Raw genomic sequence first — 23,347 nt, forward strand, 5'->3', positions numbered from 1 at the left:
TTTGCATTTAGAGTACTGTACCTGCAATTGTGTGTGTGTGTGTGTGTGTGTGTGTTTCAGACCCTTCACCCAGACTGTAGCAGTTTATTATTCAAACTCAAAAAAATTCTGCTGCTGTTACTTTGTCTGACTCTCTGCACTCTCAGCTCTCTGGAATGTGTGTGTGTGTGTGAGTGTGTGTGTGTGTGTGTGTGTGTGTGTGTGTGTGTGTGTGTGTGTGTGTGTGTGTGTGTGTGTGTGACAGAAAGAGGGAGGGTGATCGTGTTCTGTTTTACATCTGCTGTTTCACATACTTGCTGTTGCTCTATTAAATTGGTCATTCTAATGAATAGCTGACTTGCTAATTGAAGTTGTGCCATAAGATAAACAGCCTGCAGTAATCACACAGCGGTTAAAAATCTGGAATTCAGAATAACACCAGAGTGAAATAAAAATCTCCACTGTCCTGATTTCAGGTTCTTACTAAAGACATTGAGTAAAAGAATTTGAGTTTGTTGAACAGTGAACAGTGCAGTGCACTTGTGTGAAAGGACTCCAGACATCTGAAAATGGGGAAAAACTGAAAAGGGGATGACAGAGAAACAACCATCAAACAACGTCCATCTAGGCTGAACTTCAAGCGATACATTTGGAGAAACTGATCATGAACCGGTGAAGCATGGTGGTGGCAGCATCATGCAATGGGAACAAGGGAGGAACAAGGAGATAGGATTAAAGTCAGGATGAATGCAACTATAAATACACAGAAGTCCTGTTCCAGATTTTTACACATACAGTGTGTCCAGTAACCAGATATTTTATCTAACAACTTTATATCAGTATCTATTTAAAGTATTAGCACCATTAAGAAAATTATTTATATAATTATATTTATATAACAGTAACTATATATATATATATATATATATATATATATATATATATATATATATATATATATATATATAAAAGTCTACACACCCCTGAAAAAATGTCAGGCTTTTGTGATGTAAGAAAATAAAACCAAGATGAATCATGTCAGATTTTTTCCATCCTAAACATGAAATTACAACATATAAAAAAGTAAGTGGAAACATTTCAGTGGAATAGATAGATAGATAGATAGATAGATAGATAGATAGATAGATAGATAGATAGATAGATAGATAGATAGATAGATAGATAGATAGATAGATAAAAAGTTAATACAGTATCCTGGTGCAAAGGTTTGAACACCTTCAACTAATCCGTTGTTGAAACAGGATTTGATCACTCTGTCTTAACTTGGCAAAATTTCTTGCAAAATATAAAATATTTCTTTGCCACTTTTTCTATATCTATAACTACATCTACATTACGTACGTGTCTCCGGCGCTCTCTTGAAACTAGGACTGAACACGACGAGTTCTCGAAGTTGAAGCTGGTGAAAACTAAACTTCGTAATGCGTGTGGACAATAACGACTCTCTAATCTTCTGCTTCTGGCCATTGAAAAAGACATCTCAATCATAAAAGATGAGGTTATTAAGATCTTTCAGGACATGGCACCAAATAGAAAGGTTTTTCTGTAAAAGGGAAAGGTAAATATAAAAATGTAAAACAGCAAAGTTTTTGTTATTATTACCAATGTGTAATTGTGAATCATAAAATCTGTACACAGATTGACAATGGCCAGTGTGAGAAGCGTGTCCTGGTGTTCTTTAAGCTGCGTCAATGTGTCATCACGGAGGAGAACATCAGCAGCATGGTGTTAGTGTCCTCCATGTTGGAATCTCCCATCAGCACCCTGTACCAGTCCATTAGGACAGTGTTTAATCCTGCACTACACAAGGTACACACAGATACACACATATGGACACAACAACCCAGTCAGCAAATTTCCATAAAACCCATCACTTTATCGTTTACTACTGTAGGTCTTAATTTTCTAGTCACAACACATGAAATTGTGTATCATGTAAAATAGATTCAGGTAAGTTGATTTGTGTCATATGCATATAATATGCAAATAGTATGCAAATAAGGGTGAGTTATTACATCCACACTTCTGATTTACTAAACAACTGGATGTTTTGATGTTCTATAATATTTTCAGGAATCAGACACAAATTAGTTTATATCTCATTTCATTGTTTGTGTGTGTGTGTGTGTGTGTGTGTGTGTGTTCACATGCTCATGCACACAGGCTGAAAAGTGGAGCCAGACCTTTGATCCTCCTTTGCTCAGTGAACTGGAGGCCGGTTTGGGCTCCGTGCTTCGACACACATCCAAAGAATTCTGGGAGAATTCTGGGAATTCTGTGTGTGTGTGTGTGTGTAGGGATTTTGACTCCATGTGATGAGTTTCAGTACTGGGCTGAAGTGAGTCTTTCAGCAGAGAGAAGCAGTGCAAGAGAGCGAGCCAAGCACTTTTCTGAACTGTTTAAACCCATAGAGAAGGTACACACACACAACACGCACGCAACACGCACACACACTTGGAAGCTTTTTATTTTTAATTAATATTACATTTCCACCAATTGATTCCAATAGTAGTGAGTAGTTCTGTGCAGCAAGTCTTTTCCTTCTCGCTGTTATATGAATAACACACAGTGGAAATTGGGAAGTAATCCACATCACAGTGGTGTGTCGATCCTCAACACAAGGAACGCTGACTGGTTGTCGACCTGCGTAATGGCAGCTACATACAGTCGCTCCCTCAACAGCCTCTACAGATCGCTTTGCTTGTCATGTTATCAAGAAAGCTGAAGTTTTAAGTCAAAAATCTTACTATTGCGTAGCACTGATACTGGAGACTCGTTAATACGTAAATGTCTTCTAACAGAAAATGTAAATGTATCACTTAAATGTTTTAAATAACAACATATATTTTAAACGTCTATTTATTTCTAGCTTTAAATAATGTGGAGCGTTCACATGTCTACAAGTCTGTGTGTGAGCTGTTACTATATAAACATCAACATATTAAAACAAGTGCATTGGTATAAACCTGTTTGAAACCTGTTTGAGAAAGATGGATGGATGGATGGATGGATGGATGGATAGATAGATTATACTAAGTGTGTTACACAAATAATTTCACATATGATGTGTGTGTGGTGTTTGTGGTGTGGTGTTTGTGGTGTTTGTGTGTGTGTGGTGTTTGTGGTTTGTGTGTGTGTGTTTTGCGTTTGTGTGTGTGGGTTTGTTTGTGTGGGTATGTGTGTATGTGTTTGTTTCTGTGTTTCTGGTATGTGGTGTTTGTGTGTGTGTGCGTTTTTCGTGTTTGTGTGTGTGAGTTTGTATGTGTGTGGTGTGTGTTTGTGTTTGTGGTGTGTGTGTGTGTTTGTTTCTGTGTTTGTAGTGTTTGTGTGTGTGTGTGACTGTGTGTGTGTATGGTGTTTGTGTTTGTGAGTATGTGTGGGTTTGTTTGTGTGTGTGTTTGTTTCTGTGTTTGTGGTATGTGTGTGTGTGCGTTTTTTATGTTTGTGTGTGTTTTTGTGTGTGTGTGGTGTGTGTGTGTGCGTGCGTTTTTTGTGTTTGAACACCTTCAACTAATCCCTTGTTGAATCCCTTGTTCAACTAATCCCTTGTTGTGTGTGTGGTGTGTGTTTGTGTGTGTTTGTGTGTGTTTGTTTCTGTGTGTGTGTGGTGTGTGTTTGTGTGTGTATGTGTGTGTTTGTTTCTGTGTGTGTGTGTGTGGTGTGTGTTTGTATGTGTGTGTGTATGTGTGTGTTTGTTTCTGTGTGTGTGTGTGTGAGCAGGACTACAGTACTCTGGACATCTCACCGAGGCAGTGGAGCTAATAGAACACACTCGTGATGTGCTGGATGATGTATGGAAGCAGAATGAACATACACCCTTCTCTGAAACACGTATGCGCAGACTCATGGATTTGTACACGATTGGGTCTAAGTGTGTGTATCTGGGTCCATGGGTGTGTTAGAGTGTGTATCTATATAGATGTTGTGTGTGTGTATGTGTGTGTGTGTGTGTGTGTGTATGTGTGTGTGTGTGTGTATGTGTGTGTGTGTGTATGTGTGTGTATGTGTGTGTGTGTGTGTGTGTGTGTGTGTGTGTGTGTGTGTGTGTGTGCGCGCAGGCTTCTCTCTGGCTCGGGTTGTCCAGAAGAAGCTGTGTGTGCTGCATCTGTGGGAGGAGCCATACTCCAGTGTGAGAGAAAGCCTTAAATTGGGCGTGGCTGTGTGTGAGCAATGGACAGCAGCATGTGAACACCTTAGCAGCCAGGTGTGGAAACGCTACTCGCCCCACCCATGGAGCGGAGAGAAACACAGCCCACTTGGTTTAAACAACCTCACACACCGAGTGCAGGAGGTGAGACACCGGATCATCCATGATGCCACTGATATTACAATAGTAACAGTAATGTACATGTGCTTAGCAGTTGTCATTTTTATAAATTAATTAAAAAATGTAATGTGTGTGTGTATGTGTGTGTCTGTAGGTGCTGCAGGTGCATACGGTACAAGAGAAGCTTCAGCATTTGGTATTTAGAACACAGCAGCAGCAGATTTCTGCCCCCATTGTGTTTAAGCCTTTTACTGGTCTCAACCCTGTACTGTACAACCCTTACACTGAGGCATGTACACACACACACACACACACATTCTCTCATGTGAACAAATGTCTGTGTACAGTCACAAAGACTACAAAATGTATGCCAGTCCTGACTGAGTGTGTGTGTGTACATTTAGCCTTTATGGAGAGCTGCTACTGTATGTCTCATTTGAAAGACTGATTGCCCCAGCTGAACAGGAAGTAGCAGGACGACTGAAGACTTTCATCAGAGATGTGCAAAACAGTCCACAACAGGTATGCAATGTCCACAGCAGGTAGACACACACACACACACACACACACATTATGGTATTGGTATGGTATTGTATACATTGTAGGTAGGAGGGCAATGCAAGTGATTCAACCTGCAGTAACACACACGTGAATTCAAATATCCTGCAGTGGTAAAATTAAGTGTGTGTGTGTGTTTGTGTGTTTCAGTTGCTGCTGGTGTTTCAGAAGCACAGAGAGCTCATCAAACGTCCAACAATAAGGCAAAGAGCCAGAGAGAGATAGAGACACCGCTTACACGATAACTCGACTACTGCAGAGGTATGAACACACACACACACACACATACACACACACACAGTCACACACAAACACAGTCACACACACGCACACACACACAGTCACACGCACACACACACACACACACACACAAACACAGTCACACACACACACACACACACAGTCACACACACACACACACAGTCACACACACACACACTGTCACACACACACACACACCGTCACACACACACACAAACACACACACAGTCACACACAAACACAGTCACATACACACACACAATCACACACACACACAGTCACACACACAGTCAAACACAATCACACACACACACACACACACACAGTCACACACACACACACACACACACACACACACACACACACACACACATAGTCACACACACACACACACGCACTGTAGTGTGTAATAAATACCCACAACACATCATGGTGGAAGATTATATTACATCAGCACAGGTCACTGTGTGTGTGTGTGTGTGTGTGTGTGTGTGTGTGTGTGTGTGAGTAACAGGTGGCTCATTTCTACAACACCATAGACCAACAAATGATTCCATCACAGAAACCTATGATGCTGAATTATGCTCTAGCCTTTGAGAAGGTTATTAAGGTGACACCCTACTGCTGTTGCACATCACACACAAGACAATACATTTAAATGCAGTATAAACTAAAAAGATAAACGAATAGATTCTTATTAATGTTGATATGTGAATTTGTAGCAGAGTCCTCAAGCAGAGTCACAGGATGGAGGAGGAAAACTGCAGATAACGTGGGACAGTCCAAAGGAGTTGGAGATTTACATTATCAAGCTTCAGAATGCTGCAGAGAGGCTCTCCACACACAACAGGAAGCTACGCAAGTGGCACACGGATTTCAACGACAAGGTAAAAATAGACCTTCAAGGTATCAAAAAGATCAATCTGACTCAGATAAAGGAATATTTTGTCTCATCTAATATAGCATTAGTTCTCAGAACCGACACGACATCTTTAATGGAGTTTATTTGTTCCCTTTTCTTAGTAACATTAAAATTAAATTTCATACTGAGTTAAGGGTAAGAACCCAGTGATTGTGTTATGAGGGCCACGATGGCTCCCTCTGCTGGCCTGCAGAGGACTTTGCCGTACTTCCTCATCAGGACTCTACTTCCCACAATCCATTGCACCTCCAGCTCAGCACACCTGTTTCCTGTTTGTAATCATCTGGTCTATTTAAGCTCACTCAGAACTCTCTGATGACGTGAAGTATTGTTAGCTTGTCTGCATTCTGAGTGTATATTCAGTTCTGTCTTTTGCCTTGTTTTGACCCTGCCTGTTTTTCGTGTTTATGAATGTTTGCTACCTGCCCTGACCTATGCCTGGATTATTGACTACTGTTTTTGGATTTCCTTTGATGATGTTGTTTGCCTGATGTTTTGACCCTTGCCTGTTTTGGATATCGCCTAATAAACCAGCATTTGGATCTAACCTGTTTCACGTGCATGACAGATTGCTTGTTCTGACTAATTAGTGTGTGTGTGTGTGGTGCAGTTGATGGGTGTAGATCTCCTACGGCGGCGGCAGCAGCAGCGGTGGAAGGAAGGACTGCAGGAGCTCAGAGCTAATCACTCATCACCCCCTGCCTTTAATTAATCCCTTAAATAATCACTCCTGTTCAAATCATAATTAATAATCACTCCATAATCATTAATCCACTTTATGTGTCAGCAATTACAAGACCTAGTGATATCGTTCGTGTGTGTGTTACGGGGTGTGCAAGTGAGCGATATGCATACATGGAGACAGCACTGGAATCATCAACTGTATAAAGCCCTGGAGTTTCAGTACCAGTGTGGACTTGAGGCACTCAACAAGAACCTTCTGGAAATACACATAGACCTCGTGTTTAAGGGAGAATCTTTGTGTGTGTGTGTGTGTTGGACTGGATTATTCTGGAAAATTCTGTGTATTACTGGGTGCAGTGTGTCTTTTGTATGAGGGTTTGTTACAGGTGTGTGTGTGTGTGCAGGCAGGGCCGCACACAGTTCCGGCCCGTGTGAGGAGCTGCGTATGAGGTACTACAGAGAGTTGAAGTGCTTCATCAGCATCCCCAATCAATTCAGAGGTGTGTATGAAAGCGATAAGGGGCGGAGTCTATATTCAGCGCTATGCTTGACAACAACTTCCGAGCTTTCAACACCACCTACAACAATGCTGAGCAGCTGTTCAGCAGACTGCATTCAGGGTGAGCGGACACACCCACACACACACACTTCTCTAGTCAGGTGTACCTGTATTTATTAAATTACGTATATAGTTAAAGGTGAAAGAAAAAAACAGTAGATAGATAGATAGATCCAGACAGACAGACACACACACTGACTGACTGACTGAGATGGAAAACGCAACTGTGCCACAGCTAAGTATTAGAATAATTATTTCCCCTTCTTCTGGCCCTTTTCTCACAGGGAGTTGTGTTAATATGAGTGTGTTGAGTGCTGGGTCTTTCCCTCCTCCTCTTCCGGTGCGTCCCCATATGGCTGTGTGTGTCCCATGCGCTTGTGTGTCAGTACACACCACTGTGCGTTAATGTGTTTTATTAGTTTCACTTCCTCTTTCCAGTCTTCAAAAGAAACGCTGACTCTTGGTTTCTGTCTTATGGTTGAGTGTGTAAATATCTCTCTCACACAAACGCAAACTTCCACTTCCCTCTTTGATCTAATGAACTGAACATTCAAATGTCATCTCACTTTCACACATTTCATCACGGTTAGAGGGCTCATGGGATAACAAACATAACAAACATTCCGTACTCGTGAAAGATTATAAAGCAGAATTCATCCATGTGAAAACGGTCAACCCTTTCCATCGTCCCGCATGCTGAAGTTAATCCGTGTCTCTTAAAAAGTGTCAGCTGTCATCAGGATTTTGTCACGAGCCGCGTCTCAAGTCCAAGTCTCTGAACCTATGTTCACAATTACGTTTATTAACTGAGACTGGTTAAAAAACCCCAGAAGACTTTATTTCAGAAGGTTTGAAGGCTAAAATTCACCTGTATAACATTTATATTTCAAATGTACCATTTCGTTGTGAATCCCAACAACATTTCAAAATATTAGTTCACCAAATTCAGCAAGTGTCATTTTCTGATCAGACATTTTAAAGGAAACGATTGTAGATCAAGTGACAAGTCCACATGGGGTGATGACCCCTAGGGTGGGAATGTCCAGTGCAGAAGAATGTTAATAAATCTATGATTAAATAAGTGTGTGTGTACAGGAGTGGGTGGTGTTGGGACAGGTGGATATGGAGGCTCTGGTAGAGAAACACCTCACGGTACAGGACTGGGAAAGAAACTTCAAAGCACTTAAAGTGAAGGGGAAAGACTTTGAATGTCTTCCCAGGTAAACACACACACGCAAAGTGTGTTACTTAGGGATTAATCTGTATCAAAAATATAATTTATAAAGTCAATGGAAATAGAAGGTTCTCTCTCTCTCTGTCTGTGTGTGTGTGTGTGTGTGTCTGTGTGTCTGTATATGTATATGTCTGTGTGTGTGTATGTGTGTGTTTGTATGTGTGTGTGTGTAGCATGCAGAAGGTGGATTGCTTTACGGTGAACTGTGAAGGCCACTGAAGGCCACGGTTGATGATTTGATCCAGAGACTATTTGACAGAATGCTGACAGCTCTGAAGAGATCCATCCAGGGTGACGTGCTCAGATTAATTGAGTCTTATCGCTTCCTTTCTTGAGCTTTGTGTCATTGCTGTACAGTACATCATGTAAACATACACAGCACAACACCTCCTCCTAGTGGATGAAGACAGAAGATTACGTGTCAGCTCATACATTTAAATATTATTTAAATGTTTAATATTTAATTCCATTCCAGATGTGCTTGTGTGTTTGTGTGTTTCTTCAGGTCATATACATGCCATAGACTCCTTTGTTAGCAGTGGAATGGTTGTTATCTACACGACCAGAGAGCATAGAGGAGATCGGAGACACCAACTCCAAACACAGCCAACTCCAGGCCCAGAAACCCGAGGTAAGTTCAGATTTATTTAGGGTTTACCTAAATGTTTTTTATTTAGGGTTTACCTTCAGGTGTGTATATTCACACATTCACACACACAATATGATATGATAAAACATCTTACATGTTCTTCACATAGCAACACTATTTTATTGTTTGCTGTGTGTTTTCCCTGCAGGAGCAGGACACACGAGTTTGAGGTGTTTGTGTTCATGCGGCACAATCGCCTGAGGAAGCAGGAGGAACACAACACCATGACAGTGATGCTGCAAAAAGAAGTGGATAAGTACAAGGTACGAGTTCCATTCTTTTCTCTGATTGTTCAGGAGATTTAAAAAATGCCCAGTTGTATCTGGCAGCTTCCTCATGATCAAACAACGTGTGTGTGTGTGTGTTTGTGAACCCATAGGCTCTCCTTCCTGTGCTGAAGTATGTGAGAGGTGATCACCTGTCTCAAGATCACTGGCTGGATCTGTTCAGATTGCTCAACCTCTCCAAAGGAACCACGCTGGAGAAACTCTTGTTCAAAGATGCTGACCGTCTCACACACCATCATAGATCGAGCCTTGGACCTAAAGGTACACACAAGCACACACACATACATGTCTCATGTGGGTTTCTTTACTTGTTCCTCAGCAGATTTAATGAGCTGATTTTATTTCTGCTCCAGAATGGGGATTTTACTGTGGATTAGGAACTATTAAGAAATAAAGTGTCTTAAAATAATAGGTCTTAAAGAACAAATACTTATGCAACAACGACACTCTTGATTTGCATGAATGAAGATTTTGAATTGTGTACTGTGTGTGTGTGTGTGTGTGGGGGGGGGGGGGGGTGAGTGAGTATGTGCGTGTGTGTTGTGTGCGTGTGTGTCTGTGTGTATGCATGTGTGGGAGATTGAGTGAGTGTGTGTGTTTGTGTGCGTATGTGTCTTTGTGTGTGTCTTTGTGTGTGCGTGTGTGTGTGTGTTTGTGTGTGTTTGTGTGTGTGCACGAGTGTGTTTGTGCATGTGCTTGTGCGTGTGTGTTTGTGCGTGTGTGTTTGTGCGCGTGTGTGTGAGAGAGAGAGAGAGAGAGAGAAAGAGAGAGATGAATGTGATTTCCCAACACAATACAAAGAGAAATCATGTGCTCTTGCCAAATGCTTAGAAGTTACCAGAACCTCAGTGGAGATGCTGCTGTAAAGAAAGTTAGGTTAATCTCTCTCTCTCTCTCTCTCTCTCTCTCTCTCTCTCTCTCTCCCTCTCTCTCTGTCTCTCTGTAGGACCTGAAAAGCCGTGCTCATGCAGAGGTTAGTATCTGTGAGGTGCTGCGTGAGGTGGAGCTGTGGGCTGCTTTAGCATGTTTCTCTCTCACTGAGTACACCAACAGCACCGGCACTCACATCAGCCTCATTCGCGAGTGGAGAGACGTCATGAATCAGGTAAGAGATGGAGACATGCGAGATGATCTGTTAAGTGTTGATTGCTTAACCCTTTGTGTCTTTGTGGAGGTTGGAGATAATCGGTGTCTGCTGCAGTCTCTGAAGGACTCACCATATTATCAGCGCTTCCAGGACAAGGTGTCATTGTGGGAGACTCGTCTCACTGATCTCGATGACTTCCTGCAGAGCCTCAACAGCATCCAGAGGAAGTGGTTCTACCTTGAGCCCATATATGGGCGTGGTGCATTGCTGTGAGAACAGGCCCGCCTGCACAGGGTGGACCAGGACTTCAGGTAAGGAAACTGTGACTGTGTGTCTGTGTGTGTGGGAAGTATGCATACTGTGTATGGAGAAGACAAGATAGAGATGTATGTGTGTGTTTGTGTGTTTAGGGCCGTCATGTCGGATGTGCAGAGAGACACCAGAGTGACGTCTCTAACCACACGAGCGGGAATGAGAAATGCTTTGAATACACTGCAGGATCAGCTACAGTGCTGTCAGAAATCCCTCAATGATCTCCTTGAGGTGCTGGATAACACACACACGCACATCAGTGAACTTGTCTCAGGTTGTTGGTTTGTCTAATAAGCCTGTAGATCTAGGTGACCTGTCCTTCTATAGTTAGGATGCTGATGTCTCAATGCTGAGGTTTTATTCTTACATGTTGAGAAACCTAAAGAAATATCACATGTGTGCTCTGATCTGTGTGACCTCTGAACTGTGTGACCTCTGACCTTCACAGGAGAAACATTCTGCTTTCCTCGTTTCTATTTTATCGGCGATGACGACCTGCTGGAGATACTGGGCCAAGCCACAAATCCCACTGTTATCTAGACACATCTGAAGAAGCTGTTTGCAGGTAACACACCCACACACACGCGCGCACACACACATGAACACACGCACACAGACGCGCGCGCGCGCGCACACATACGTACAATCACACACACAAACACCCAGACAGACACAAACACACACAGACAGACACACAGACAAACACACACTTATGCGCTGATGTTTTGTCTGGAATGTTTGTGTGTGTCTGTGTGTGACTGTGTGTGTGTGTGTGGGAATCCACAGTGTGGACTTTGATTCAAGCTGCTGCAGAATCACAGCCATGAAGTCACTAGAAGAAGAGTCTGTCCCTCTGAGGAACACAATCACCATCTCTAATGATGTAGAGGTCTGACATGCGCGCACACACACACACACACACGCACATGGTATGTAATGAGGCTTTATACTGCTGGTGAACTCAGGAACAGGTAGACAGATAGACACACAAACCAAAGAATAGAGCAAAAAACTTTTGCTGTTATAGGAAAATAATCAAAAATGGTGTGATGTGATGAAGCTCAGTTACTGTCACCAACTTGAAGTTGATTAATTTCCAGTAATAACACATCCCAAATTTTTTGTTTGTCCTGTACCATAGAAATTCCATTAGATTGCTACGCTTAGTTTAGTTTAGTGCTTACAAAAGTGCTGCTTATTTAGGAAACATCCTCCTACTTGGATTATAAACAGTCCACAATTACAATGTGACACTGTGTGTGGGTGTGTTAGGTGTGGCTCGGTGAACTGTCCTCAGAAATGAAGGAGACGTTGAAGTTCCTGTTGTGTGAGTGTGTGAAGGCAGTAAAGGGAGGTGGCGTTGACCCCAACCACTTCCCCTCACAGGTAACACAGTTTAGACTGAAATTATATAATGTGTGAAATGTAATCACTTAATTACCGAACTCAGATCCCTTAATTATGAAATTTAAAAGGAATGAAATGGTGGATTGTGTGTGTGTGTGTGTGTGTGTGAGAGAGCAGATCCTATGCCTGGCTGAACAGATACAGTTTACACAGGACGTAGAAAGCACCATTCGTGAGCAGAACCTTCACCAACTGGAGCTGGAGCTCACAGCTAAACTAGAGCACTACACCGACACAAACGCCCGCATAGAGTCTACAGGTGAGGAAGCGTGTGTTCCAGTGTGTAAATTAATGTGTTTAATAAATACATTTCATAGCGTAGTGACTGGTAAAGAGTCAATGCTAGTTAATGCAGATCTAAACCCTAACCAGCCACCAAGTGTTGTTTGTATAATTTCAGAGTCCAGTGTGCTTCAGTTGAAGCTGAAAGCTCTGATCCTGGATGTGATCCACAACCTGTCGGTGGTGCAGGAGCTGCTGGAGGTTCAGGTTCACAGTGCAGATGATTTCATGTGGAAGAAACAGCTGCGTTTCTACCTGAACACTGATCAGTGCTGCACTGGACACATGGTGGATGCAGTGTTTAACTACACCTACGAATACCAGGTATACACACACCATGTGTAGTCTCTAACCATCACACTTTTAACTCTGTTCACTTTTACATTTTTATTTAATTCAAAAACACAGTAAAGATAATGAATAATCTCACACCCTTTTTCTTTTGGTCTTTATACTTCAGGGTAATGCCCCTAAGCTAGTGCACACTCCTCTAATGGATGGAGTGCTACCTTACGCTAACTCAGGCTATGAGGGTGGGTTTAGGAGGAAACCCATACGGGCCAGCAGGAACCGGAAAACCGAGTCTGTTAAAGCACTCGGAGGACTGCTGGGCAGACAGGTGCTGGTGTTCAACTGTGATGAGGTACACACATACACACACAATATTAGATCCCATCTATCTTTATGTACAAAACTACTCAGTAGGGTAACGTGTTACTGTTTATACCCTGATATTGTATTTGTTTTTATGATATTGTGTTCATTTTATCCATTGTTATTAATCGGATGTGATCACTTCTGATCACTACTGAATCTAGATCTGTCTCTGTCAGAAAGAGATGCATTAGCCAGAATGCTAGTGTGCTATTTATGAAGGCTTTATCTTCAATGCCAAGCATATCTGCAGACTGCAGATGCAATCTGCTTTTGAAGCAATCGGTTGCTAATCTTCAGAAGAAATAGTGAGTACAGCACCTCAAATCCTCAACCTGCTATTTTGACACACTTCCCACATCTTTTGTCAAAAGTGTGTTCAACTGTTTAGAAGCAGATCTCTTAGAAGTGGTGAACACTTCAATTCTTTCTGGGACTTTTCCAAACTCCCTGAAAACTGCAATTGCTAAGCCCCCTCTGAAAAAGAGCAGTCTTGCGGAGTCCCACAAGGCTCAATTCTCGCTCCACTCTTGTTCGCTATCATCTCAAAAACATTGCAAGAATTAGATGTTTTGTTTCCAGGCAAGACTTGAAGAAACTTGTCCATGCCTTTACCACAAGCAGGGTGGACTGTTCTAATGGTCTCCTCACCAGCTTTCCCAAGAAGACCATTAGACAGCTGCAGCTCATTGAGAACGCTGCTGCCAGGGTTCTGACTAGAAGCAGAAAATCAAAGCACTGTGCTACGTCCAAACTGATTGCACTGTGTATAATATAAAACTTTCCTATGTACAGTTATATACACACCACACACACCTAACTGAACTCTAGTAGAACTTGCAGGTGACTGGTGCTTGTGTGTGTGTGTGTCCAGGTGGAGCTAGACCCAAACTCTGGTGTGTTCATCACTTTGAATCCTGCCAGCAAAGGCTATGGAGGGAGACAGAAACTTCCAGACAATCTCAAGCAACTTTTCCGTCCGGTTGCCATGACAACCCCTGATAACGAGCTCATTGCTGAGGTCATCCTTTACTCTGAGGGCTTCAAACAGGGGAAAGAGCTTGCACGCAAACTCACGGCTGTGTTCAACACACACACACACACACAAACACACACACACACAGACATACACACACACACAGAGACACACACGCACACACATACAGACGCACATACACACACAGAGACACACACATACAGACACACATACACACACACAGACACGCACGCACACACACACAGACACACACAAAAACATTATTCCAATACACATTTCTTGTGGCTTCAGTCAGATTGTTCCAAAATAGATCCCAGCTGAGGATAAGCAGCATTTGAGGTTCTTGTGCCAATCTTGTGCATTTGAGGTTCTTGTGCCAGTATCACTAGGGATTACAGTTTTCAGATGTTGTTGGTATTTTTGTTGTTTATGTGTGTGTAGAGAGCTATTGACCCCTCAGCAGCATTATGACTGGGGGCTGCGTGCGCTGAAGACGGTGCTGAAAGGCTGTGGGAATTTATTACAGCTACAGAGGAAACAGCACTTACAAGGTATAATAACAACGTTAATATTAATAATAATAATTATAATAATAATAATAATAATAATAATAATAATAATATTATTATTCATTCTTTAGCAGCAGCAGTGCATTAACCCACTATTTTCCCCTCTTCACCTTGACTTCTGTGTAGTGTTGTTAGTGTGTTAGTGGTGCAGGCTCTCAGGTTGAACACACTCTCAAAGCTGACATTCTCAGACAGCACTCGCTTCTACGCCTTGCTCAGAGACATCTTTCCTGCTGTGGAACTCGACGAAGTGCACTACGAAGAGCTGAAGGCTGCTCTACTGGGTGCTTATGAAGAAGCACAGCTTCTCTGTCTCTGTCACTCTTTCTCTCCCTCTCTCTCTCTAGGGGGAGTGTGTGGTAGAGACTAGTCTGGTAGGTGCTGAATGGTTTGTCCCATTTGAGGGGTGTGAGTGAGTGGGGAGAGGAAATCTGCAGCTAAAATCACGACAGGAGTTTGCCAAGCAGGTCAGAGCATCGTGCGCATTTGGGTTGTCATTTTGTTAATTCAACAATACACATTTCAACAATTTCAACAATACACACACATTCCGCGTCATACACACTCCACATACACAGCAGGCTCTACAGAACTTCACACACTGGCTGTCGAGACACATACCAGAGGGCTGTGGCAAGGGGTACAACACACACACAATAATACACATGAGAGTTTATTTGCAATTATGTCATATTTACATCTGAGTAACATATACAGTAACCTTTATAATGTTTGTGTTATTATACTTATTAAAAACACTGAAAGTGTACAAAAACAAGTGAAACATGTATGTTTGTTTTGTGTCTGTTTGTCTGTCTGTGCGTGTTTCGCTGTGTGTGTGCGTGTGTGTGTGTCTGTGTGTGTGTGTTTGTGTTTTTGTGTGTGTGTGCACAGAATGTTGTTGCGTTATGTGTTTTCTAGGCTAAGATCCACTCAGGTGGCAGTGATTCACTGCAGTGCTCAGACAACATCGCGACACGTCCTGCAGAAACTCACTCAAACATGCGTGTGCATCAGCTCCAACACACACCAAGTGTACCGGCCACGTGACTGCTAGCGGCTTGTCCTCTACCTCAAAGACATCAACCTCCCCAAACCAGACAAGTGGGGAACCAGCAACCTGATCACTTTCCTTCAACAGGTATTAAATTCACTTACACTCTCTCACACACACCCACACAGTGAGAGAAAAATCACGTATGTCTCTGCGTCTCTCAGGTGTTGACGTACCAGGGGTTTTATGATGAAAGTCTAGAGTGGGTTGGTTTGGAGAATATTCAGATTGTTTGTTCTATGTCAGCTGGAGGCGCTGTGGGACGCCACACACTCACATCCTGCTTTACCTCCATAGTGCGCAACTGTACCATGGAGTGAGTCATAAACCAACTCAGCTCTTTCATTTGAATCTATTTATACTTGGACTTCACCACTAAAGCGCAGTCCTAACGTGTGTTTGTGTTTCTCTGCAGTTATCCTGATAGAGAACAGCTGCAGACAATCTATAGTGCTAAACACTTAAGTATGGATTTGGAGTGTAAGACGTTCTTGTTAGGAAGCTAATTAGATATAAATTTCAGTGTTCAGAACACCAACTAGCCCTCCTAATGACTGCACTTCCACCAAGAACACTAATTAGGTGTGAACTTTTATAAATAAGATGGACCCTGATATTGTCTCTCTGTTACTGCTACCAATGAGTTGATACGGTACGTCTCATATAATCACACATACACGTGAGCCTGTACAGCTGATTTGTTACCTAACAGGTATATTGTGTGTGTGTTTGTGTGTCTCTGTGTGTGTGATGTTTGAGAACAAGCAGAACTGATCTCATGCTAATGTGAGAAACCTAATGTAAACACACAAGGTGTTTATTAACGCACTTAACGCTGCTTTCTGATGCTTTTGTAAATCTGCTTTTGTTGTGTGAGTTATTGTTACCATGGACACGACCTAACCTTTGACCCTTATGTTAGCCCTGACTCAATGAATGACCCAGGAGTGAAATTTGAAGTGTAATATTCCTACATTTTGATTGGTAGCTGTGAGACCTGTTTAAAGCTGAAATGAAAGTGTGTGTTTATTTATCCAGAGTGTGTCCTACTGCTCTTTATATTCCCAGCTACTGAAGTACTTCATTATCCTGATGAAGAGAAACAAAGCGACAGATAATCAGGTTTTCATGAACATTTTGTCATTCAACAGATTAGTTGTGACAGCCAAGCTGTAAAGATTCCTCTCAGATCCTCCAGAGCGTGTGGTCTGGTGTTTCCTAACTTCACCTCACAGCAGAATAAAACTTTCTAACCTCAGTGTAGGTTCACCTTCACATACAGTATACGAGCTCTCGGTGACATGTACAGACATTGGGAATAAACGCAAAGGTTGAAGGGCATTAGAAGACAAGTTTGGTGCTACAGCTGACTCTGAGTAGCTACTATGGTTAGCTTGCTTTGCTAATCTGATGTGAGAACATAGTCAAAGCCCTAAAGTGTGAGAGACGAGTATAGACTTGAGGGATATCTACTGCTATCTACTAGTGTTGTCTAGTTCTTCTTCGTCTACTGTGTCCGCTGTGCTTTGTTTCCCTTCTGCCGTTTTACACTTTCAATTTTCTACATTTATTTATTTATTACTGTGTACAAATTTGTACAACTTTGTGCTTTCTGACAAAAGAAAAAGGGAAAAAAAATCCTGTTTCTACCAACAGTCTTTACACACACACAATATGAAAGCAAAAGAGAAAGATAGATGTATATAAAATCAATTAACTTGTATATTATTGTACTCAAGAGCATCTATTATATAAATATATATCGGCTTTTGACGAAAGTAAAGAAGGAACATCTCTTATCTCACAGCTTTTAACTTGCTAGTGTATTTTTCTGCTGCAACCTCTATATACACACAAGGATCATCATTATAATTTTTATTATTGTTATAAGGCTTAGTAGTAGTAGTAGAATTTAACCTAAGGTATGCAAAGTGAGTATTTCAATAAAAATATACAGACCAACACCCAGCGATGTATAGATGTTAGTAAATGCACTCTGTGGTTGTACAACATTAACCTGCACTGTTTAGATTTAAAGCATCCATTTGAGCACATCTGTGGCTTGAGAACTGTATTCTATACTCCTAGGTCCACTACTAGGAGGCCTGGTGTTCCCCGTTCGTCTGGGTACATTATAAACCAAGCCCATGTTTAACCCTGATAGTAGATTACAAGCAACAAAGAAAGGAATGTAAAGACAACATTCAGGAGTCATTTTATCAGCTGTAAAACACAATATATTACCGAATCTACAGTATAAGGTTTATAGTCTAAATGAGCTATATTGTCTCCAACACTAATCTCATTCTAAAACTCAGTGTCATTCACAAAGAAAGCTCATTGAAATTGTTACGGCCTAAGCCTTGATTTATGATTATTGATGTGTGTTTCCGTTCTATTGACTGGGTCTTCCTTTTTTTTTAGGGTAAGCTCTGCCCCTGCACACCTGCGGCCCATTTCTGATTGACGCGCCGGGTGGGGATAAAAGGGGGGCCGACGTCGTACCCCAGGGGGAAGAACTCCTGTCGCCAGGCCACTGCGACTACCAGTCTTTAGCTCTCTGTGAGAGCGGTACATACTTGAGGGGAAGCTCTTTTTGGCCGTCAGATTTGTGCTGACGACCGGTGGTGTTGAACTGAGCTTCGTGTGTGCGTCTTCTTGCCCAGCCATTGCTGATACGCTGTGTCCTTTTCTGGGTTCATTTGTTTTCTTCTTTTGTTTTTGTGTATGTGTTTGGGGTGTGTTTTATGTGATAATTCCTAGTTGCCCGTGATGCATGAGTGCAGCTAAATAATAAACCGACAAAACTGTCCTTTTTGACTTGCGTGTCCTTTAATGTTACTTGCCCCCTCCTCTACGAGCATTATTGAAAGTGGGGGTTCGTAACAAAGTCAAAATTCAAATATCAAACGTGGGTCAAAACAAAACATCACTGTTCTACTTGAAATATTTACTCGACACCGTCTAGACACAGGCCTCACTGTAAATGGGATCATTTGAACAGCTATGTTAGATTACATGTATATAAGTAGACACTGTTTGTTATATATATATATATATATATATATATAATATTTAATATATATATATTAAAAATGAATATTATATATTGTTCATATATATATATATATATATATATATATATATATATATATATATATATATATATATATATATATATAATATTCATTTTTAATATTTTGTTGAAAGTCTTTTGCAGGCAATGACTGCCTGAAGTCTGGAGCCCATGGACATCACCAGAGATTGGGTTTCCTCCTTTCTGATGCTTTTCCAGGCCTTAACTGCAGCTGTCTTCAGTTGATGTTTGTTCGCGAGTCTTGCCTTTAGTCATCTACTGTTGTCTTCTGTGGACGGCCAGGCCTTTTTATGTTGCTGAGCTCACCATTGCATTCTATTTTTTCTCAGAATCTACCAAACTGTCGATCTGGCCACTCCTAATGTTCTCGCTATCTCTCTGATGGATTTGTTTTGTTTATGAAGTCTAATGATGGCCTGTTTGACTTGCATGGAGAGCTCCTTTGAAGGCATGATGTAGGTTCACAGCAACAGATTCCAAGTGAAAATACAACACTTAGAATCAACTCCAGACCTGTTATCTGGTTAATTGATGAAGAAATAATGAAGGAATAGCCTACACCTGTCCATGAAACAGCTTTTGATTCAACTGTCCAATTACTTTTGGTCCCTTGTAAAAGGGGGCTGGCTACTCTCAAGAGCTGTAATTCCTAAACCCTTCCTCCAATTTGGATTTAAATACCCTCAAATTAAAGCTGAGAGACTTTCAGCCCACTATAAATATACAACTATAGTCTGAATGTTTTGGTAAATACCTAAAAAAAAAAAAAAAAAACGAAAATTGTGCATGTGTCCAAATATATATGGACCTCACTGTATATGAAAATTGTACTCTACTTCTAAAGATTATCAATCAAGAACTAAATGTATTGTTGCAATTTTGAAATTTGGCCAACATCATCAAATAGTATTCATAACTGTGAAGTTTTAATTATGCAATTTATTGCTTTTATATTCTTCTTCTTGTTTTTGTTAGAAGTAGTAGTAGAAGCAATTTTCTAAAATGTGCAAAGGTAGCACTGGGTAAAAAAAACATAATAATAACAGTAACCTTCAACTATATGTAACCATTGTGCGTTTTTTTTTTAATCACAATTCTGGAGATGTACAATGTCTACATGGATCGACATGTTCTTTATCACTATTCTAATTCTGTTGCATTTTAACTTGATTAAACCTATTCACTCAGTTCCTTTTCACTTGGTTTCTTTACACTGTTTCTTTACACTCTGGGTCCACCAATAATTTCCCCTTAGATGTGACAAATTCAGAAAATGAATGAAAGTCCTGGGTCTTGGGTTTGACTGAAGATCATATTCAGAATATTTGAAAATATCCTGAAATGATTTTCACACACTGTGTATACACATTTTACACATTATGTTTATTGCTTTCTTTGTTTGGCCACATCCATTCATCCATCCATCCATCTCCTACCGCATATCCGGGGCCGGGTCGCGGGGGCAGCAGTCTGAGCAGGGACACCCAGATTTCCCTCTCCCCAGACACTTCCTCCAGCTCCTCTGGGGGAATACCAAGGCTTTCCCAGGCCAGCCGAGAGACACAGTCCCTCCAGCGTGTCCTAGGTCTTCCCTGGGGCCTCCTCCCGGTTGGACATGCCCGGAACACCTCCCCAGGGAGGCGTCCACGAGGCATCCGGAACAGATGCCCGAGCCACCTCAGCTGACTCCTCTCGATGTGGAGGAGCAGCAGCTCAACTCTGAGCTCCTCCCGAGTGACCGAGCTCCTCACCCTATCTCTAAGGGAGCGCCCAGCCACTCTGCGGAGGAAACTCATTTCGGCCGCCTGTATCCGGGATCTTGTCCTTTCGGTCATGACCCAAAGCTCATGACCATAGGTGAGGGTAGGAACGTAGATCGACTGGTAAATAGAGAGCTTTGCCTTGCGGCTCAGCTCTTTCTTCACCACAACAGACTGGTATATCGACCGCATCACTGCAGAAGATACACCGATCTGCCTGTCGATCTCCCGCTCCATCCTTCCCTCACTCGTGAACAAGACCCCAAGATACTTAAACTCCTCCACTTGAGGCAGGAGCTTTCCACCAACCTGAAGGGGACAAGCCACCCTTTTCTGGCTGAGAACCATGGCCTCGGACTTGGAGGTGCTGATTCTCATCCCTGCCGCTTCACACTCGGCTATAAACCGTCCCAGTGTACGCTGAAGGTCCTGATTTGAAGAAGCCAACAGGACAACATCATCTGCAAAAAGCAGAGACGAAATCCCGTGGTCCCCAAACCGGACTCCCTCCGGCCCCCGACTGCGCCTAGAAATCCTGTCCATATAAATAATGAACAGGACCGGTGACAAAGGGCAGCCCTGCCGGAGTCCAACATGCACCGGGAACAAGTCTGACTTACTGCCGGCAATGCGAACCAACCTCCTGGCTCCTGGTCATATAGGGACCGGACAGCCCTTAGCAGAGGGCCCCGGACCCCATACTCCCAGAGCACCCCCCACAGATCACCACGAGGGACACAGTCGAATGCCTTCTCCAGATCCACAAAGCACATGTGGACTGGTTGTGCAAACTCCCATGAACCCTCCAGCAACCTGGTGAGGGTATAGAGATGGTCCAGTGTTCCACAACCGGGACGAAACCCGCAGTAGTTGGAACACACCCTCCGGTCCCCCTTCTTAAACAGAGGGACCACCACCCCAGTCTGCCAGTCCAGAGGCACTGTCCCAAGCCGCCACGCGATGTTGCAGAGGCGTGTCAACCAAGAGAGCCTCACAACGTCCAGAGACTTGAGGTACTCAGGGCGAATCTCATCCACCCCCGGTGCCTTGCCACTGAGGAGCTTCTCAACCACCTCAGTGACCTCAGCTTGGGGGATCGATGAGTCCTCAATTGAGCCCTCTGCCTCTGCTTCCTCAGTGGAAGACATGTTGGTGGGGTGAGGAGATCCTTGAAGTACTCCTTCCACCGTCCGAGAATGTCCCCAGTCGAAGTCAGCAGATTCCCGCTCTCACTGTAAACAGTGTGAGCAGGGCACTGCTTCCCCTTCCTGAGCCGCCGGACGGTTTTCCAGAATTTCTTCGAGGCCAACCGATAGTCCTTCTCCATGGCCTCACCGAACTCCTCCCAGACCCGAGTTTTTGCCTCTGCAACCATCCGGGCTGAAGCTTGCTTGGCCCTCCGGTATCTATCAAGCTGCCTCCGGAGTCCCCCGAGCCAACCAGGCTCGATAGGACTCCTTCTTCAGCTTGACGGCATCCCTTACTTCCGGTGTCCACCACCGGGTTCGGGGATTGCCGCCACGACAGGCACCGGAGACCTTACGGCCACAGCTCCGCGCAGCCGCATCGACAATGGAGATGGAGAACATGGTCCACTCAGACTCAATGTCTCCAACCTCCCTCGGGATCTGGTTGAAGCTCTGCCGGAGGTGGGAGTTGAAGATCTCTCTGACCGGAGACTCTGCCAAACGTTCCCAGCGGACCCTCACAGTACGTTTGTTTGGCCACATCATTATCATAATTTTATACAGACATCCATTAAATCCAGCTCAGTATTTTATACAATAATCCATTAAATCCAGCTCAATTTTATACAGACATCCATTAAATCCACATCAGACTTTTTATGTCAGACTTATGTCAAACCAGCAAGAATGTTAAACTGAACATAGACAGCATTTAAAAATGTTAGACATTAGAGTTATAGTGACTGTCAGTAAATTCATTATATTTATTTATTGGTTATTGAATGTAATTTTTATTAAATATAATAAACCCCAGATCCTATGATGCTTTATGTTTATTTTAACGGTGAAAAAAAACAACAACAAAATGAAAATCTCCCCAAAGGAGTTCAGTATTATATGAAAAGACACTAAAGAAGCAGCGCTCCTCAGTAGAGACCAGGTAAAGGACAAAAGATCAATCTGTTCCTTCCCCAGAATAATCACCATGCTCAATTGCATAGAATTTGTATCATTTAAGTGGACACTTTGTTACTACACAATTAATTATATATAATGATGTCATATCTATTAATATAAGAGGTGAAAATCATGAAAATTTAGGAGGGGAAAAGCAAGTATTACTTATTACTTTAGCTTGTTACTTTAATGATCCAAATGACGAGAAATTACAGACATTACATGAGGACTCAGGACACAAAGGGACAGTGGAGCTAGACTCACAAAGGTAAAACATTGACAGCATAAAGAAATGAACAGAATTAAAAACAGAGATGTCTTTTTTTTTTTTTGAGCTAAATAAATTGACAGCAAAGAAAAACTAGCTGCATACCCTAATCTAAACTAACTAAAAGTACAGTGGGTGGCACCAGGACTCTTAACTCCACATCAGGGTCAGCTCTCTGCCCACTTTTCTCTCTTTTTTCCATTCATATGAATGAACTGATAAACAGTTAACTGTCAATTCAGGTGGATTACAGACTTTAACATGAACTGTGAGTAAACATTTTAAGTGACTTTTC

At 42.3% G+C, this 23,347-nt stretch overlaps 2 protein-coding genes and 1 pseudogene across 5 annotated transcripts in view; 2 read left to right on the forward strand and 1 right to left on the reverse strand.

The window, feature by feature from the left end:
• LOC132858895 (uncharacterized) overlaps window positions 1-23,347 on the forward strand; it is a 338,173-nt gene that overhangs the window by 290,504 nt on the left and 24,322 nt on the right. The window lies entirely within an intron of this gene.
• The window catches only part of LOC132858886 (ATP-binding cassette sub-family G member 4-like), a 116,310-nt pseudogene that overhangs the window by 6,247 nt on the left and 86,716 nt on the right, over window positions 1-23,347 (reverse strand).
• LOC132858879 (cytoplasmic dynein 2 heavy chain 1-like) overlaps window positions 9,520-23,347 on the forward strand; it is a 133,786-nt gene continuing 119,958 nt past the window's right edge. Inside the window, exons 1-14 of one of the 4 annotated variants that reach the window (XR_009649655.1) lie at window positions 9,520-9,682; window positions 10,368-10,526; window positions 10,596-10,819; window positions 10,919-11,051; window positions 11,269-11,385; window positions 11,607-11,709; window positions 12,093-12,206; window positions 12,345-12,486; window positions 12,628-12,833; window positions 12,970-13,152; window positions 14,038-14,711; window positions 14,856-15,196; window positions 15,624-15,870; window positions 18,208-18,811. Coding sequence is in view for 1 of the 4 variants with exons in the window: in XM_060889423.1 (XP_060745406.1) it covers window positions 11,644-11,709; window positions 12,093-12,206; window positions 12,345-12,486; window positions 12,628-12,833; window positions 12,970-13,152; window positions 14,038-14,184; window positions 14,602-14,631 (888 nt within the window). In the remaining 3 variants the exon portion in view is untranslated. Of the gene's footprint in view, window positions 9,683-10,367; window positions 10,527-10,595; window positions 10,820-10,918; window positions 11,052-11,268; window positions 11,386-11,606; window positions 11,710-12,092; window positions 12,207-12,344; window positions 12,487-12,627; window positions 12,834-12,969; window positions 13,153-14,037; window positions 14,712-14,855; window positions 15,871-18,207; window positions 18,812-23,347 lie in introns of those variants that run through there. The other 3 variants (XR_009649656.1, XR_009649654.1, XM_060889423.1) reach the window with 3 other exon arrangements.

This window comes from Tachysurus vachellii, chromosome 16 (assembly GCF_030014155.1).
Source record: "Tachysurus vachellii isolate PV-2020 chromosome 16, HZAU_Pvac_v1, whole genome shotgun sequence".
Classification (NCBI taxonomy): domain Eukaryota; kingdom Metazoa; phylum Chordata; class Actinopteri; order Siluriformes; family Bagridae; genus Tachysurus; species Tachysurus vachellii.